Consider the following 19,444-nt stretch of genomic DNA (forward strand, 5'->3'; position numbering starts at 1 on the left):
AATTGTATATTAATTTATTATTTAAAATATATTTCATATTTTGTTAGGATAAAAGACACTGTGAACATTTATAAATTTGCTTACAAACATTTAATGTTTTTATCATAGGCAAAGAAAGATGAAGAAGATAAAGTTGAGGGTTTTGTACCAATTATTGGTGCTAATGCAGAAGAAGAAAGAGAGTCACTTGTAAAAAATATATTATGGCAAATGGATTGTGATAGAAAAACAGGTGCATTGAAACAATTACAAGGACATATGTGGCGTGAAGCTTACAATTCTGGAACCGTTAAAGCACAGTGAGTTCCATGTTATGTCCTTCCATTTACAACAAAATATTTTACAGCCTTTGAGCTACAGTGCTTAATATTATTTTATACAACAGATGTAATATCTGAGTTATATATTTCTAATAGTATGTTTATAAAAATGCATCTGTAAATGTACTAAAGATATCTCCTAACATATTCTTTAATTCATTGTTAATTGCTAGATATTAATTAGTATGAAAACTTTAACTTTAATGCAACTTTATAAAGTTAATTTGAAAATAAGTAAATAATAATATACAACTACTATGTAATAGATACACCATGTGTATATCATTATTATACACATCGAGGTGAACATGTGTAAGGGCTCACTTCAGTCTAATATGAATATTATTACATTTACATAAACAATTTAAAATATAATGAACCACTAGAGGTATTTCGAAAAATAACACTTTACTTATTTATATAGTGTTTATGAAGATGTGCCAAAAGCATTAGAATCATGGACGAATGATGATAGGAAAGTCTATGTTTATTCAAGTGGTAGTGTTGAAGCACAAAAACTTCTATTTGGACATTCTGTACATGGTGATTTACTTAAGGTACTTTACTATATTTTACTATTAATATATAATAAAAAGTGGGTGCAAAACAAGAATCAAGTAGTTATAAAAATATATTAAGTAAAATTGGAGCAGAGCCATCAAATGTAATATTTTTAACTGATGTTGTCAAAGGTTAGTAACTATTACTTTCATAACATTTTTAAAGATTATTGTAATATTTATGAGCTAACACTAACACAATTATTATGATTTTTGACAATAGAAGCTGCAGCTGCTAAAGAAGCAGGTTTATCAACAGCTATAGTAATACGCGAAGGCAATGCTGCTCTTACAGATGAAGATAAAGTGACTTTTACAACTATTAAGTCATTTCTAGATTTAACATTTCAAACTTCTACAAAACGACAAAAATTAGACCCTACAGAAGCTCAAGAAAATACAAGTAAGAGTACGCCCGATGTCAGTGAACCAATGGATACTTCCGAAGATGTTGAAATGTCTGATGTCAGTGAGAAAAAGGTTGATAAAGTAGAAACGAAAGAAGCCACCCAAGAAGAAGCAAAGGAGTGTGCAAAAGATCAGTTACCAAAAGAAGCTGAAGTCTCAGATGTAAAAATGGAAGAACCTATGGTTACTGATGCAAAAGATGCATCAAGCGCTGAAAAGGTAAAGGAAAATGCATCTGAAAAGGTAGAAGTCCCGCCATCAGAGGTGAGTACAAAACTAGACACTTCCGAAAATGTACAATCTGCCGTGAGTGGTGACGTTAAAGCAGCAGTAACACCTTCAAAGAATGATACCGATAAGTCCGTAGCATCTGAAAAAGTAGAAAAACCTGCAGAAACGACGGAAAAAACTGTAGAATCTAAATCAGAGACAACTGTTACTGCCAGTGACCCCTTAGATGCTGGAACATGTGAGACTAAATTAAAGTCTGAAGAAGTTTGTACTACAGAGAAGAAGACTGAAGAATCTAAAACTGTCGCTAAAGAAACAAAATCTGAGGATGCTAAAGTGTCAGACGTAAAACCTATTGAAGACACATCACAAGAAAAGAATAATAGTAAGGTTAAAGCCGAGAAAACAGAAGAAAGTACTAATAAATCAGAAAAAGAAGCAAAAGAGGAGTCCACTGAAAAGGTTGCAGTTAAGCCTAGTATAACGGAAACTCAGAAATCAGAAAACGAGGAATCTTCTGTAAAATCTGCACAAGAACCCGCGAAAACGGAAGAAAAGCCTGCAGAAAATGGTGATGTTTCATTAACAAATGTAGAGAAAATCACTGCACCAACGATAACAGAACCAGAAGCGACTAGTAGCAAAGCAGATGCAAATACTGAAGCGAAGAATGCGACAGAGACAGTTAAAGAAACAAAATCTGAAACAAAATCGGAGTCCGTTAACGTAAAATCTCCCAAAGCGAAGGACACAGAGGAATCAGTAGTGCCTGTAAAGGATACAGAGGAAAAGCAAGTAAGTGTGGAAGCATCGAAACAGGAATTGACAGAGAAACCAACGAAAGAAGAAACTGTAGTGGACGAAGCAAAAGAAACGAATACAACAACAGTGGATTCCGAAAAGAAAAAATTAAATGGTACAACACAGAACGGAGATACAGATGTGCCAGTGTCAGATGACAAATTACAGAGAAATGGACTAAATGAGGGGTCATCGAACGAAAACGTTAATTCGTCAACGAGCGAAAGTACATCTGCGCAAAACGGTGAACCAGAGAGTTCCTCAGAGGCTAGTGCAGAATCTATAAAAGTCAAAAAAGTCGTTGATTCTACAGTAGCCGACGGTGCCGGCGAACCTGACGTTGTTCCCCCCGTAGTTGTAGCTGCGACGTCTTAATCTTGTTCTTATACATTTTAAGAAGTCCTTCATACATAACCCCAACCCACAATACTTATCCGCAGATATAAACTGAAAAAGTTGGCTCCCTACACCTTACATAAATCGTACGACGTTAAAGATGTAATACGTTAATTTAAGATACAGTTCATAGGATTTCTATTTCTTCGACAAATGTGAAGGGAAACGATAATACGACGCATACAGCGTATTTCAGATTCGATTATCTGTTACATCTCACAACTTAATATATTATACGTTTATTGTTTGCGCTCAGTAGAAAAAACTTAAGAAGGTCGTAAATCTCCGTTTCCTATCTTACATTACTTAACTTATTTCATTATATATTTTGATCTATCTTTTTTTTTTTAGTTTGACTACATAAACTTATTTTTTATAATTGACATTACACACGCTTTTTTAATTCATACTGATTAGAGATAATCGAAAGTGTCATTCGCTGTAGTCGGTTTAACAAGTATTTTTCATTTTTCTTTTTCTATTACATTTTACAATGTCTATTAAGATTCTTCTTTTATACTGCCTAAACGGAATGTTACGGTATGAAAACTCATAGGATAGGAAATTCACCATAGTTGGAGTATGCTAAAATACCGAATGTACTTTGTGCCAAATGAATTAATTCGTCAGTTTGAAGTTTTTCTATGATTATACGTACAACGTTTAAAGATCTGATTGATTTTCAGTTTCTTGCAACAATCAGGAAACTTTGACTATGTATGATTTTTAAGACTGAATTGGTAATGCCTCGAACAGTCGCTGGCTTTAGACCATACGATATGATTTTTTGCATACTCTTGTGTACTTAATTTTATAAACTGATAATAACACAGCAGTGATCATCAAATCATAGATTTAAACCTGTTATCAGTAAGCTGTGTCTTACGGTAAACTTAATTCGACTATGTTAGGTGTATTTTTTCGTGTTCCCAAGAACGCTGTGCGACTTATTGTGATGTGTTTAACATCGTATTCCTATTTTTCTCTCTCTTTTTGACTTTATTTATCAAAACGTATACTTCTAGTTTAGAACATTTCGAACGATGTTGGCCTATACGCATTATGTATTTTTGTTTTTTTTTTTTATATCTTGTACCATAATTAACATTCGTCGATATTAAGTTGATTTTGAGCGATGATTGGAAATTTTGTGTTGCATTTATTATGTCTTTTAAGAATCACGACATTCGCATATTGTCCGTGACACAATTATCAACACGGTATTGTACGTATACACCACTTCATTAGTTATATAAACTGTATGTAATATGGAACAATCCGATTAGAAGGAAAAACACGTCGGTTTCGAAACTTATTTTTTCATTCCTATGAATTTAACATAAAAGTTTTGTCTTATAATATAGCCGCTATTCAAAAGTGGTACATTTTTCCTTTGTTTGTTCTTCTTTTTTTTTTTTTTAATTTGTAAATTATTTGTCCGAATTTTAAATGAACTCGGTTATTTATTTATTATCCATTCCTGCAAAATTGACTGTGATTTAACGATATACTGATAGACATAGGGAACATAAAATGATTCATTTATTCACGTATAGTAATTCCTTTGGCAGGTTAACGTATTAATACTGTTATTATTTTTATTGAAATTAATACACATCCTGTCTGATTCAAGTCAATCTGAAGACCATATAGACAGTATAGACTTGTAAGCAATCAAAGTTTCCGTATCTTTTTTCCTGGTTTTCTTGTTTTTCTTTTCCAATTCTCGATTGTGTGTTTTTTTTTAATTTTTTGTTTTTTGCCGGCGACTATGCTAGGAAAATTCAACGATCCATAAAAAGCGAGTAAACGAGATAAACGAAGTGCGACGTCAGCGTGTTCTAGACTTGTTATCTATAAGTACATGTATAGTCAGTAACGATTATATTGTGAGACATCTAATGAATGCATATTTTACAGGACACTTGACAGACCTCGCATTTATTTATAAGGGTGTCCTTTCGACGATGAAAACCTTTTCAATACTCGATCATAATTTCTCTTTTCTTTTTTTCCTTAGTTTGACGTTGCACGACCCATATACGAACGAAAGAAAGAACAAAGAGAGAGATCGTTCTTAAACGACGATCCTCTGTTCTTTACCTGAATAAGAACAGGATTCGAATCTCGTGTGCTTGATTAATTCCTCGTTTCAACGACGAAACATGTCCGAGGGATATAATATCACAGCGGATAAGACACAAGTAACCGATGTTTGAATTGATTCCATTCGATAACTTTACCCAATAAGTCAGATGCATAAGAGCAAATATTTCTGATTGATATTGTGTATTCTAGTACGGTTACAAATTCATCGAACGCGTGATCGGTAACATAAGTGTGCCCGAAAATGCTCAAATTGTAAGAATTGCACGGTTTTAAATTGAAATTTTAAGGCAAACATTTGTCAAGCGACGATTATTAACAAAAGGTGCAACAACATGAAACGTACGATGTTAACCAGTCTCGAATGCGTTTAAATAACTGTAAACTGCCGACTTTTTGCCATAACGAATCTTCTTTATTAATCAATCCTCTCTCTCGGTGACATCTGGTATTTTCGTATTTTCCGTCTATCGATATCGCATTTGAAAATGTGAACTGACTGCCATCGGTACAATAAAATTACAAGCCTTTTTCGAAGCGCCGAATGGCGGTGTGCGTTATGTTCGTTCTTGTCTGACATTCACATCATCATCCGATAATCATCATCCATTCATATTCATTCATTCTTATTCTCGCGTCGATAGAGACGAGAAGAACTGGAAATACACATCGCCAATTTGCGTCGAGAATCATCCTCCCGTTTATTATTATCATCGTCGTCATTATTTTCTTTCTTTTCATTTTTTTTTTTTTCGCAAGTGCTCAATTTCAAAACGAACCGATAGTTTTTCTTCTTCAGACATGTTTAATTAACGTATGAAATAGCGTGGTTATAATGTTCTAAGTTTAGGGAACGCATTTAACTCTCTTTGCGGTTTGAATCTTGGCGTGTGCGCAGTGCCGGAGTTCTACTCGTTCGATTGTGAACGTTTAATTTTTAAGTATTATTTGTACGTGGTATTAAGCTTCGAGTATTTTTTACCAGTTAATTCGACGATTGGAGGAACAGTATATATATATAAAAAAAAAAGAAAAAAAAGAAGGAAGGAGAGGAACGAAGTTGTGAAAATTTTTCGCCGCGTGAAACGTAACACGAAAGAAGATTATTCGATTTTTCAATTACCGCGAATTGCAGAGTGTTACGCAAAGAGGGTAAAAAGATTACAGAAAAAAAGAGGATAAAAAAAAGAGAAAGAGAGAAGCATTTGTAAGAGTTTAACAGTTTGAATTTTTTTCATCTGTGTCAATGTTTGATAACCAGTGTGATGCGCGACCCACTCTTGAAGATTTATACAAAGCACGAATTCTTAATTCAATTATATTCGCAAATACGGTCACACACTCACACACGATGTGTGACCGTCCTACCACTGCCTTGTTATTTATTATCTAACCTGATGTACCGGAAATTCTTCATCGAATCAGAATTTTCATCAGTCACGAATATCGTTAATGAAATGTCGACGCTTTTGTATTTTTCCGTTGGAACAGAAGGAGACGAAGAAGAAGATGAAGATGATGAAGAAGGGTGTGTCGCCTATATATATATATATATATGTATATGTATATGTATATGTATATATACAAATCGTTTTTTCACTCGTGACACATTTTATCATTTTGCAAAACTCGTACGTATTAATAGTTGGTGGACATTGTAAGTGGATTGAAACGTAAAACAACTTTCTTAACCACGTTCCTCGCGGCTTACAAGTCGAACAGCTACTTTGACAAAAAAAGCAAAAAAAAAAAAGGAAAAAAGCAAAAAAAAGAAAATAAAACTGTATGCGTAAGATTCGTCGTCCTTTGAAAATATTAGATACCTAATAAGACATCTTTAAGTACCGAAGATAGGAAGTACTAACAAACAATAGCTTCGTATCGATTAGCGATTATTATTTGTAATTCATTGGCTATTTTATGTAACACGTCAATATAAGTGTAGGAGAGAATGTACGGACTTAATTGATACTTTTTAACGATATAACCTTCGACGGAGATTCCTTCAACGAGGGACACACTTGTATCCTTTTTTACGAGACTGCTCCGTTTGCCTTTGTTTTTTTTTCTTCTATTTCTGAGCCAAGTAGAGTTTCCATACATTTCCTTCTCTTTTTTTTCTCCTCCTTCTCTTTCGTTACACGAGATCATATTGTAGTTACTATATTTCCTCCAACGAACATCCTCCCCACTCCTCCAACCAGTGTTCTCTAAACGATTTAACATTGTGTGTGTGTGTGTGTGTGTGGTTACACGACGAAGGCACAAAACTCTGAGTTTTTTATTTCATCGCATCAAGTTCAACGGTCATTGGGATCTTAACACAATACATTCTATTGGATAAAAAAGAAACAAATACTCTGACTCCGAAACGGTGTACACTGTACAGAAAAGAATTGACAATTCTGTTCTCTCTGAACTCTTGACTGCATTCGTAGAGCAAAATAAACGAATTTTGCAACTAGAATCCGTGCGTTCACCCTTTTATTTCATCGTTCCTAATGAAATCTTTGGATGCGTGAACGAGTTCAACTTTTTTTTAAGTGAGAAAGAAAGGGAGAGAGAGAGAGTAAGAATGTTGTCCGTGGTAAATTGAATTTAAGTCAGTGTGCTCAGACTCATTCTTCATACTGTAAATTTTGTTTAGGTGTATATATTCCCCGTGGTTGTATTACATTATAATGGAAGTAAGGAAACGATTAGCGTCCGTAACTTAGAGTTAAAGGAATGGTATTAAAACAAACAGAAAAAAAACGAAGAAGAAAAAAAAAGGATGAGAAAAACGGTTGAGGTATATCGATGTACGTGATTGAAAACTAATCCGCTCTCGGTATTGTTTCCTTGAATTGGTTCGTGCTACTCTTGCCCTCAGCTAGTCGATAACGTTAGGTGCAGCAGCATTTTCACCCGATCGATCCTGAGTGCTAGTCATTCTACTGTGCGCACCGAAGCATCAATATTCGAGCAGCCAATTCATTAAATCGAGATGTGTAAAGAAAAAAAAAGTCTCCGTCTCTCCCGAAATGACAGTTTTCGTAGAAGCAATAAATATTAAGCCTGGATACGATTCTTTTTTTTCCTCCGACGTAATGTTAAGAACAAGATGTATCGAATATTTGGTACTTGAAATACATATTGTTCAAATGTACGAGATATTTTGCTTCTTTTTTTTGACGACACGTCTCTCCTGTATGAAAACGATGGAAAATGATATCGTACGGAGAAACCACGAAGTGCGACTAATTTTATCGAGAAAGAAATAAACTATCACACGGTGTATATAATTAATTTTAATGCTTACATAAGGCGTCTCACAAATAAAAGTATACTGATAGAAGAAAACAATTAAAACATAGGAATCGAAGAAGATCGAAGAAGACATTTTAGAGTTCCAAAAATTTGCAGGTAAATGAAACTGCAAAATTGAAATAATCTGTGTACTATAAGATGTTTCATTCAATTAATAATTTTTAAACTTTTCAGTATATTTTAATACATCATGGTATAACTTTCCTATCTGTATCAAAGTAAAAAATATAAATTCTATAAAAAAAAAGGGATTTCTTATTTTTCAAATGTTCTTGCTACCTACACTTTTTCAATTCATTGCTTTAAATACGTATTCATCTACAGTCTAAACACTTGCATATTCTTCCATTATTTTTCTTTCAAGTTTTCTTCTTTAACATAAACTATGTTTTTTCGTCTTGCGCAATTCTTTTTTTCTCTCTACACGCTACATTTTAAGCGGGTACACGTTTAGAAAATAGTAAACGAGTCGGAACGTTCTCCCGTAGAGGTTTGCCTATATACAATTAAAGGCTGCAAGCATTTAAACTTTCTCCTGCAGAACGTAGAGTCGTTCGTATGAAGGGAATAAAAAAGTGTTGTTTCATAGTCGCTTCAGTTTGAAAGCCTTTCCTGCACGCAAAGTGTGAGGTCTTTCACCGGTACGAAAAAGTTCATGTACCTAGCCTCAACTAAGTGTTCGCTTTAAAGCCCTTTTGTCGTAGACTACAAGTAATATAAGCTTCCTTTTTAACGTTACGTTTTGCTAGATGATATCTCAGCAATAGCGAAGATTTAACGCTTTTACTTCGCGAATATCACGCCTAATTACGCCCTCTTTTTTCCTGTACACCTTTTTGCTGTAAAGTGTGCCCTTCTATGTTGATTTATGTTTTCATGTTCATTATACAGTTTGCGTTCCAGGTATCGTGAACGTAAAATCTAATTCTAAAGTGGAACCACGAACGCTGCCTTAAAAAGGTTTTAATGTACAATACTTTCTTTTATTAACTTTTTTTGTTTATTTTTCTTTTATCTTTTTTTTTTATCTACAAGTGCATTAAACATCCTTCTCCATGTGTTTTAGTTGCACCGAGGATACTGAGCTTTTGGTTCCGAGATTTTGTCAAGTTTTACAAGACTGGATTTTTTGTCGGTAAATGTGATAAAGTGAATGTTTAAATGTTTTTATGAACGAGGGCATTTTTTAAATATGTTACGTTAATGGAAGCACAGAGTTTCTAGATAAAATCTCCGTGATTTTGTGTCTTTTAATAGCTGATACCAAAGGTGAACAATTCTATTTTATGTGACGAATAGTTACTTAAATAAAATAGAAAAAATATTGTTCTTAATGTTTTTTATTTGCCCCTTGAAATATTTCCTAACCTAAAACCTCGAGCAGTTCTATACTTTTTTCGTAACTGTAAATATAATGTGTCAAATATTTACGACATAAAAGCATATTCATTTTAATATTCTTTCGTATCTCAAAGTGGTATGTCAAACGAGATTGAAATTATTTAAGGTACTCTGACGTTTTAGGAATTCATTCGGAATACTTAGTTTAAAATTTATTTCTTTTGCTCTGTTCGATAGTAATTTTTGCAATTTCTATTTTTTGGACATTATAATTTTCTTTATTTAGTTACATATTATTTAATACGTTTAAAAGTTATAATTTATTCAACATATTTATGAAGTACAGTTTGATAAATATTTATAATAATGAGATAAAATGAAAAATATGATTATCGCAGCAAATCTATATTAACGACCGAGTTTCTACTCGAATACTAGGCTTCCTTCAAGCACCAATAGATGGCGTTGCTATCACAGTTTTGGAAGTCGTACAAAGTAAATTTTGCATCTGTTTGTTTAGTTCTTAATTTTAATAAATTTAATACGACATAATCATTCCATTAGCAGTATCTTGTATACAGATTTGTACGAAATATTTTTAAATTAATTAAAAATAATTAAGATTGATTACGTACAAATTGACGTATAACGCCAGAATTATTTTTATATTCAGTTCTGACATGAAAAGTATTGAATTTTGTAATGTACTTATGAGTTAATATGTGAGTGATGAAAAATAAATAGTATTAATATAATAATACCTATTTTATGAAATATGTGAGAGATGTAACGAAAAATATGTGAATAGTAATAATGTTTATTTATTAGTAGCAGAATTAATTACAAGAAACTATCTGAACTATAATATAAATAATATAAAACGTGTAATTGTGTTTGTATGTTAAACTATTGCATTAACATGTTAATTGGTATTATACTTAATTATATTCGAAATTTTTGAATATAGAATCTAATTAATTTTGTTATAAATAACCGTACACTATTAGCATTGATGCCTATTAATATCTTTGAATAACACACTTTTACGTGTATACATCAAACTTCATATTCCTTGCTTTATATTAAGAATTTCAGAGCAAAAGGTAGTTACATATGCGCATGCGCTGCCTGGCGACTAAAGTTCGAACTAAACTAATAACTGGAATTTAAACTCTTATGTAAAGTAGTATTTACTTTCGTTTTTGCACTCTACGTATTCCATTTTTATTTTGATACAAAAGTTACTTCTTTTTTTGATCGAATGAAGTTTTGAAAAAAATATATTAAAGAGCAGCTTTTGTATAAACCTGTTTCAGAATATCAGTAATTTCTGTTCGTAGCTATGTCAAACCTACTTTCTCACTACTCTTGGGTTTTATATACATACGTGCAAAGCACAATTATTTAGTTCTAGAACTGCTTAGTTCCAAGAGAACATTTGCATTTTAAAATAAATTTGTATAGTGAATTTTATAGATGTTGTAATTTAAGTGAAATATATATTCTTAACAAAATATTTTTCTGTTTAACTAACATTATTATTTCAATAAATTTTCAATTCTTAATATATATTTTATGTTATATGCAATCACTTGTCGGACTTTATCATTTTTATTGTGCCAAACTGGTTATACTTATTTTACATTTAAAATTACTTTAACTTTGTTTGCAAACCAAATGTTACACGTTCATATCACATATTTTAACAAATAAGTGAAATTTTTTATATGATACTGTTAATATAATTTAATGCATAAATTTACCAAGTATACAAAAAAAAATTGGGACAATTTTTGTATTATTAGATTATTATATGGTATAATATAATGAAAATAATTTTTCTTTAAATTAATTTAACGTCATCAAGCAATATCTATAGCAAATATTTTTTGACTTCCATTATATACAGTAATTTGGTATCACATATGATACTGTGAAGTTTCCTTTCATTAAACTTGGGTCTTCTATAGAAATGCTGATGATATTGCATGAAAACTTGTATAAATATCCAATGGTATATGTAGAAAAGTAATTTTATCTTCAGTTTGGTTTTGTACCTATATTTCAAAACATATTATGAGAATAAATGAAAACCTATATATAAACAGAAGTATTACAAACAAGGGAAAGTAGAAAATATAATGGTTACTGATATTATTTTATATTTAAACCAATAGATTAGGAAATTACATATATTAATAAATTCGCTAGGTAAAATGTATATCTTTAAATAAATGAGAACTTGATTATTTCAGAAAATATTTATTTCTAACGTAATAACAAAAATAATTAAAAAGAAACATTTAACTGTGTGTCTGTAGATTAATAATAAATGTTAATATTTGATATCGTTCTATGATGGCACTAATAAATATTCTTTAAAAGTTTGTATTGAAATTTCTAATTTTCGTGACACGAAATTATTTTATACGCGTGGAAGCTTCATTGAAAGTTACGAATTTAATATTGAAGTCAACATCAAAATCAGCCACAATTTAAATATTATCCTCATCGCTTTTTAGTAACCAACAAATAAAACATTGCTAAAATCTATTTGGTAAATGTTGCGACACATTCGATTAATAATGTAAATAATATAAAAATCTACTTTTAATTGTTTAATTTTTGAAGTTTTAATGAGTTTAAAACCAATAAAAAACTTACGCTATTTGTCTTTGTTAAATACAATTAATATCAGTAAAATTATTTATATTCTATAACGAAGAACCGATAAATTATTCATATTTATGAACGCGTATCTTGTATGCTATCATAATCCATTTTTAAACTTCGCGGGTTTCCAAATATTAGGCGTGAACAAATATTTTCATGTACCCAATTTTGAAACAATGTAATTTATATTGTTTCCGTTTTAAGTATGCACATACCTAAGTTTCAATGATTGACCGTTTCAGTTTTCGAAGGTAATGAACAATTTCGTTGCAAGAACCAATTTGTAAGTCCATTTATTACTGTCTCCAGTCGATAAATATGCAATGAAGTTCAAAAGGTGGGATTTTTACTTGAAATTTTAAATTCCACCCTCTAGGAAGCATTGGATTTCTTTCGTAATTTAGAAATGTACAAATCTCGAAGTACTAGATGTATTTTTAAACAAATTTAAAATATACAGTTATTTTATAATAAAAAAATAAAACACTGCTAAAATTATGGTTAAGTTATTGCGTTATCGATCGTACTGGTAGAAGCTACAACATTGAATGAAGTTTTAATTTAGGCATTTGAATACAATGGCAAATATGAGCTTCGACATTATTCCCGATCACCGTCATAACCTCTTCAGTTCTGTTATTCGAAAGATAATTTTTCAGACAAGAGAAGTATTTATGTGCATACGTGCACGCACGCGTTATCCATGATACGAAATCGAGGCTTATGCCAATAGTCACAACGTCGGGAAAATTCTGAATATTGTAGGGAACTGTTCTGGCAACAATATCGCAAGACTCGAATCGGCGTGCACGACGTCTCGTAAGAGCAGGAGAGCGGAACTCGAACTGTCTTCTCCTTCTATTTGTCGGACTGCGCTCTCATTTGCTGGCTCTTACGTCCCTCTGCGACTCTGTTTCTCTGTCTCTTTCCACTCTGCCGATACCTATATACGTACATGCTGCTCTGTCTTTGTCTAGCCTGCGTTACGTATGTATATATCGCACATCTCTCTCTCTCTCTCTCTCTCTCTCTCTCTCTCTCTCTCTCTCTCTCTCTCTCTCGATAGGGTGAGATCGGGCACGGACGTATCCGACAGGATTGGACCAGCCTCTGACGTCATTGCGTGGACCGACGTATCTCGTCGACGATTGTCGAAAGCATGCTGTTCTCGCGCCTCTATATATCCACCTACAGCAATCAGCGGCAAATTCAAATACATGATAAACTTAGGTTTCTCTTGTATAGTATTAATCGAACACTATTTTGTTTCATACTCGATAATCATGTATTTATAGTGATTTTGAAAAATTAGTTTCTCGACTTCATCATAGAATAATCAATACGAGTGGGTTTTTCAAATTTCAATAAAATATAAATTTCCTAGGCAAAACTAGACTGCTGTAAGAGTGGGAAGTAAAGAAAGAAAAGAAACAAATTATTAATTTCACTCATGAAGTTGAAGTCTTGGTGTTTTAAATATGGATTTTTACGGGTCATGTCTTCCTTATATATATTTCTTGTTTCTCTTGTATATATATATTCCCTCGTTCTTCACGTACCATCTATCTCATTGCTTGTATTCTTCATGCTATACAGACGTTATAATTTGCTTTATAAAACCGTCAATTCAACTTCTCTGGGTGTTTATTGATATAACGTTTATTATGCAGTTCTAACACTTGGTTGATGTAACTAAAAGGAACTTTATTTCAAGTGATGGGTGTATTTCTTTCAAATAAAGGAGAAAATTACTCGCTTCAACAATATAATACGCAGTAAAACGTTGGTACTCTACTTAATAACGATACTTTTGATATTGGCCTAGATATTTCACTTGAAAAAGTCACATGTAGTCATTCGAAAAGGTTGCACACCTTCTAACAATGAAATTTGTTATAAATGATATAAAATAAATTGGTAAAATGACGTGATTCGGTGTCGAGACTGTTTCCAAAAGCAACACTTATAAATTTTCATCGCGTTCGTGAACACTTTTTGAAAAATATTTCCCGAAAAAATACCAATAGAGGGCTTTTTCTAACTGATACATGACATCATATTCGTAAGGACATAAGGTTCCCGAAAGAGAACAATAATCGACCTCGCTCAAGATGAATGACATCGAAGTCTGCGTAAGCGGCTACGTGCTCCGATGCCGAGGAACATCAGCAAGGGCGCTAGCCGCAGAAAACAGTAGAGGTTAGGTATGGCCAGGACGGTGCGTTCCAGGCAGTGGAGAGAAGAGTACCCGGAGAGAGCACCCCGGACGGGTAGGTAGGTAGGTATACATAGGTAGGTAGAGCGCAGAGGCAGACGAGAAGAGACGACCGCTTGAAATCCCTTTCTCCTTCCCGCCTTTCCTGCCTGCTTCTCTCTACCGCCCGTCCGCCATGCCACTACGAGCGAGCGAACGTACAGCTAGGCCGGCACAGTCCTGTAGCCCATTTGGCATTTCCCCAGCTATAGCGGCGGTCCTGTAGCCCATCGTTGTTATCGTCCCGCAGCTGCATAAAGTCGGCTCTACCTCCCCTTACCCCTCTGACCCTCTCCCCTGCTGTCGACCGACCGCCCGTCCACTCCCCTCCTCGTTCTGTTTCGCTCACCTCGGTGCTCGACATCAACGCTTCTTCCTCTATCTCTCTCTCTCTCCCCTTCTCTCTCTATTCTTCCTTCTCTCACCAGCCTGCCGACCTGATCGTGTTGCCCTCCTTCCTCCCCCCAGTCGTACCAACGCTTCGACCAATCCCTTTCCTTGTCGCCCCGTGAGCTCTCGTTGTCCGCCGTTCACTTCTCTCTCCCACGAGCCAGCCAGCCTGACGTTTCCCCCACCATATTCCTACCACTACCAACATCGGCTTATTCTACGTCGTTACCGCTAACTTACACATATACCATTAGCATCGGTACCACGTTTCTACAGCGACGCAACGGTGGCGCCGCCAGCCAGGGACGCCTCGAAACGTTTTCACCCTCCTCTCTCCACCCGTCTGATCCATGTCTATGTACCGGCGACGACGCCTGATGCTGCCGTGCTGCGGTATATACTCGCGCACCGTCCTTGTCGTTCTATCGATTCCCTCCCTTCTCCCTTCCGCTCTCTCACCCAAACTCTTCTCATCCTACTCGTCATGTACCCCCTCTTTCGCTTTTCTCTCTCTCTGCGTCTCACTGGCAGCCAACTTGCCTGTCTGCTTGCCTGGCCTGCCTGACTGCCTGCCTGCCTTGCTCGTTTACTTGCTTGCATGCTAGTCTGCCTGCTAGGTTGCTAGCCTGCTTGCTTGGCCTGCCTGCTTCGTTCATTCTCTACGTCGGTAACCTTGGTGGAGAATAACCCGTCGTTCAATTCAAGGAATTATGACGGCCCCTCGATTTTCTCTTTTTCTATTTGCTAGCCCCTCTTTTTCGTTCTTTGTCACTAGTTTCCTTCTCTATCCCTCTTTCTCTTCTGCTTCGAGATGAGCAGAGAGCAGAGCCGGTCTTTTCCTTTGCTCGTTGGCGCTCATTCGTGCTGATATTTACGCGCCTATGGGCCCCGTGCAACGAGTGCTGCCATTACGAGAACTCCAGCAATGATGTCGTTCGATATACAAAGCGAGTTTTATGCCAGAGACTACGTCGCCGAGATATGATTATGAAACGGGATTTTTAAAGGTTGCTCGAATATCTGCAATTTGCAGGACGAGTATTGCGCAGGCAGATGATGATTTAACGACAAAGGAAACGTACAATTTCAAAGTTGAAGTAAGGCGGAAGAAATACTTGTCGAGATTTACGGAAACAGCGCCATCATCCGACGATGGCGCGCGCGAGTAAACGGATGCATTTCGAGGTTAGGTCGTTGCAAAACCATGCATGCTACGCGATTCGATGTTTTCGATTAAACTGTCCGAGAAGGGCTTGTAGATATCGTAGAACAGCTGTGTTTTTGTTCGTCAATCAATTCAACTATGTGACTTTTCGATAAAACGATAAACAATGGTCAACCGGTTTGAAGGTTAGATAAAGAAGCTATAGCGGAAATCCAGTCTTGTTCCAGTCTTTAAAATCAATATTTTATTTAAAGTTGATATATTTCGTTTAGGTACGATCGTCCAACAAGTTTTCTTTTTATTATTATTGACATGATCAGTCCGTACAGTGTTCTGTTTCATTTTTAATAATAAGAACGTAGTATTTATACAAAACTAAGAAATTACGGAAACGTAAAATTAAGAAACGTTAGAAATTACGGAATAAAGAGCATTCTTATACAATAGAGCTGAGTTTATCTTGAGAATATCATATAACTATTCCATATTCTAACCTCATCAACACGCGTATCCTACTTTCTTCGTCATGTTATAAAAACATTTGTTCCATAACGTCGATCAGTATCACTTTGTGTCTATAGTATATTTACAACAAATCCATATACTCGATCCTATTAAACTTACATTATCGTGAAATATATGTGAGCGAAAGCAAAAGTTATTGCATATGAAACAGTGAACAGAAGAATGTTATATACATACATATTCGGCGTAAACTGATGTTACGATTACACGCGAGTAGTGTGTAAGCACGTTGAACGTGTTTAAACGAAACTTTTAACGTAATGAAATTTGAATTTAATTAGGTAGAATGAAAATTTAGTTTTATTAATTATTTCAGCCGTAGCCGGAAAGTAACGACGCAATTTCGCGGCGCTCGTGCCGATATGCACGGGCTCGCTTGTGCTTAAGTACAGAGGTCTCGGGAGAGGTATGAACGAGGCTGATCGAGTGCATTTAGAGGAATAGGTGCGGCAATTATCGTTTCACGTGAATTTTTGGTGGTTTTATAGGTAGCTGCATTGGCGTAACCAGTCAATGATCGATCGGCTGGAAATATCCGCAACGATACCGGGCAGAATTAACCCTTGAGGTGCTCTTCGTGTGTCTCACGGGCCCTTCAGTTACTCGAAATTATCGGCGAGCACGGTGAGTAATTGCACTTTCAATTGGTAAATTATTAAATCCGTCTCATCTCGTTTGTTACGTCCGCGTTTTGACTTCGTTATTGAAATCCGCCGCAGATTGTACTCTTTCTACCTATTTTTTTCCCGTTTTTTTTTTTTTTTTTTTTTTAATATTACAAGATTCATTTTCTGATATATTCTTGATGAATGGTCGGTTGAAATCCGGATATTGAAGAATAGGCTGTGTACAGAGTTCGTTTCGTAACTGTTCGAAACTCGTCTGTTGTTCTTGAGTCCAATTGAATCGTATTCCTTTTCCTAATAGTTTAACTAGTGATTTTGCCTTAATTGAGTAATCTTGAATAAATCTTCGGTAGTATCCTGTCAATCCCAAAAATTGTTGAATGTTTCTCTGCGATTTTGGTACGGGAAATTCTTTTACGGCTTTTTTATTTTTTGGGGGGGGGGTTTTTTTTTCTTTTTTTTTTTTTTTTTTTTTTAATAACCGTACGCTATTGTACTCTCCGGATTAATAACAATAACGATCACGTTCGAATTCCATTTCAACGGAATATTCGAAAATGTTTCCTTTTTTTTTTTTCACGCCGCTAATCAACATCTGTCCCGAACGACTCCATTCCGACTTTACAATCTTTCGCGTGAATGTCGAAAACGGATTTTTAAACGAGAGAAGTATATAAAATGATTTCAACGCGTCCTATTACGTTTTACGAGCAACGAGTCTAGTTGTATTAGCGTTGCTGATATTGAGGTTACGCGAAACGGCGGTTCACCGCCGGCTATTCCAAGTATTTTAGTGCGCTCGTTATTCTGTTTGTCTGGTGGACGCGCGCATAGAAATAGTGAACGATACAACTTTTTTCATGCGTTCTTGACCTTTCGACAAAACGATCGCCACTTCCACCACCACCACCCTCCCCCTCCCTGTCGGTGTTTCACTTCGTGCAACCCCGTGGTTCGTAGGGTAGAGGATGTAGGATGTCGTTCGCGCGACATCAGTGTCAGTCACTTGTTGAATGTCGGCCAGCATGTACGGATGAGCATCCGGCGTGCGTCCTTGCAGTGTTTTTCGCTGCAGCCGCGCGCATTTCTCCTCTCCGTTCGTCTGAGGTGTTGTACGTTGCCCGGTAAACTCGGGTCGCCGTATAAATACCGACGGACGACATTTTCAGAGACAACCGGCTTGTGGCTACAGAAATAATTTTGCAAAGGAGATCATTCATCGTCATAACGTTCGATCGGCTTTGTGAAAATGTTACGCAATTCTGAAGGGTATATCGAGGTAGATAATAATATTAGTTATAAAGAGAACAATATTTCAGTATTCGATACCACGTATCGTACTGTTTCTTTAAGAATTAGAAATGGAATTAACGATATTATTTGGAAAAACGCTATTGCCGCAATTGTTAATAATAGACAAGGCAGTTTTTGTTGGATTTCAAACCGAGTTAGGTTATAACGCGCGCGTCGCACGCCTCTGCGGGTAAAATTGTGTAAATAAAATATATGGACCGTCGCGTTCATGGGACGAGGAGCGTAAACCGTATAGACCGTGTACTCTTAACCTCTCAAAGAGAAACGCTAGGCTAATGGAGTATTGCGATATGAAAAAAGTGGCCAACTTCAAATGCATTTTATTTACAATTTTTCCAATAAGAGTATACGATAAGAGCACGAGTACCAGTTGATTTCGTCACACTATGCTTTTTCTATTCACCCTAACTAAGCATACGGGTTCCTTTTAAAAGCAATCAAGGAAATACCGAAACCTAACCTAACATGAAGTTACAAAGAAAAACGATTTTAATACATTCTTCTCATAGATGTCGCACATAACCTCTCGAGGTATCTTACTTTACACCATACGTATTGAAGTTGATTATTCGTACGTGATTTAAAATTGCCTAACTATCTCGAGCAATATATTAACAGCCAGATTGTTAACCGATACTAATCACGGCTTTATATCGATGTATTTCAGTAAATGATTCGGTGGGATCGTTATTAATTAATTTCGAGAACGGTTCGACCGCAAATTTATCCCGGCAAATGTAATTCGGTCTTCCGAAATTGAATCAAGACCACCGGTTCTATTTTTGTCGCGAACGTTGCAACGCATCGAACGACGGCAAGCGGAGAATTTCCGTCTTCGTTGTTCGAACGGCGGGGATCGTCGTGTTACACGGTTACGGATGACGTTTCACGATCTCTCTGACGTTCGTTTCATAGGCGTTACATCGATGACGAGTCACGTGGAACGTGAGAATTTTACAACTCGAAAGATTTTCGTCAAACTTCGCAGCTGATTTTCCATTTACGTTAGTGAATCATTCTTTTTC

General features: G+C 35.3%; 1 protein-coding gene across 1 annotated transcript in view; it reads left to right on the forward strand.

The window, feature by feature from the left end:
• The window catches only part of LOC108575360 (enolase-phosphatase E1), a 4,312-nt gene extending 1,574 nt beyond the window's left edge, over positions 1-2,738 (forward strand). The window contains 4 exon segments of the mRNA XM_017938133.1: positions 109-299; positions 745-877; positions 880-1,012; positions 1,104-2,738. Coding sequence (XP_017793622.1) covers positions 109-299; positions 745-877; positions 880-1,012; positions 1,104-2,695 — 2,049 coding nt within the window. The 3' untranslated portion in view covers positions 2,696-2,738.
• The last annotated feature ends 16,706 nt before the right edge of the window (positions 2,739-19,444 follow it).

Source organism: Habropoda laboriosa, unplaced genomic scaffold (assembly GCF_001263275.1).
Source record: "Habropoda laboriosa isolate 0110345459 unplaced genomic scaffold, ASM126327v1 scaffold143, whole genome shotgun sequence".
Taxonomy (NCBI): Eukaryota; Metazoa; Arthropoda; class Insecta; order Hymenoptera; family Apidae; genus Habropoda; species Habropoda laboriosa.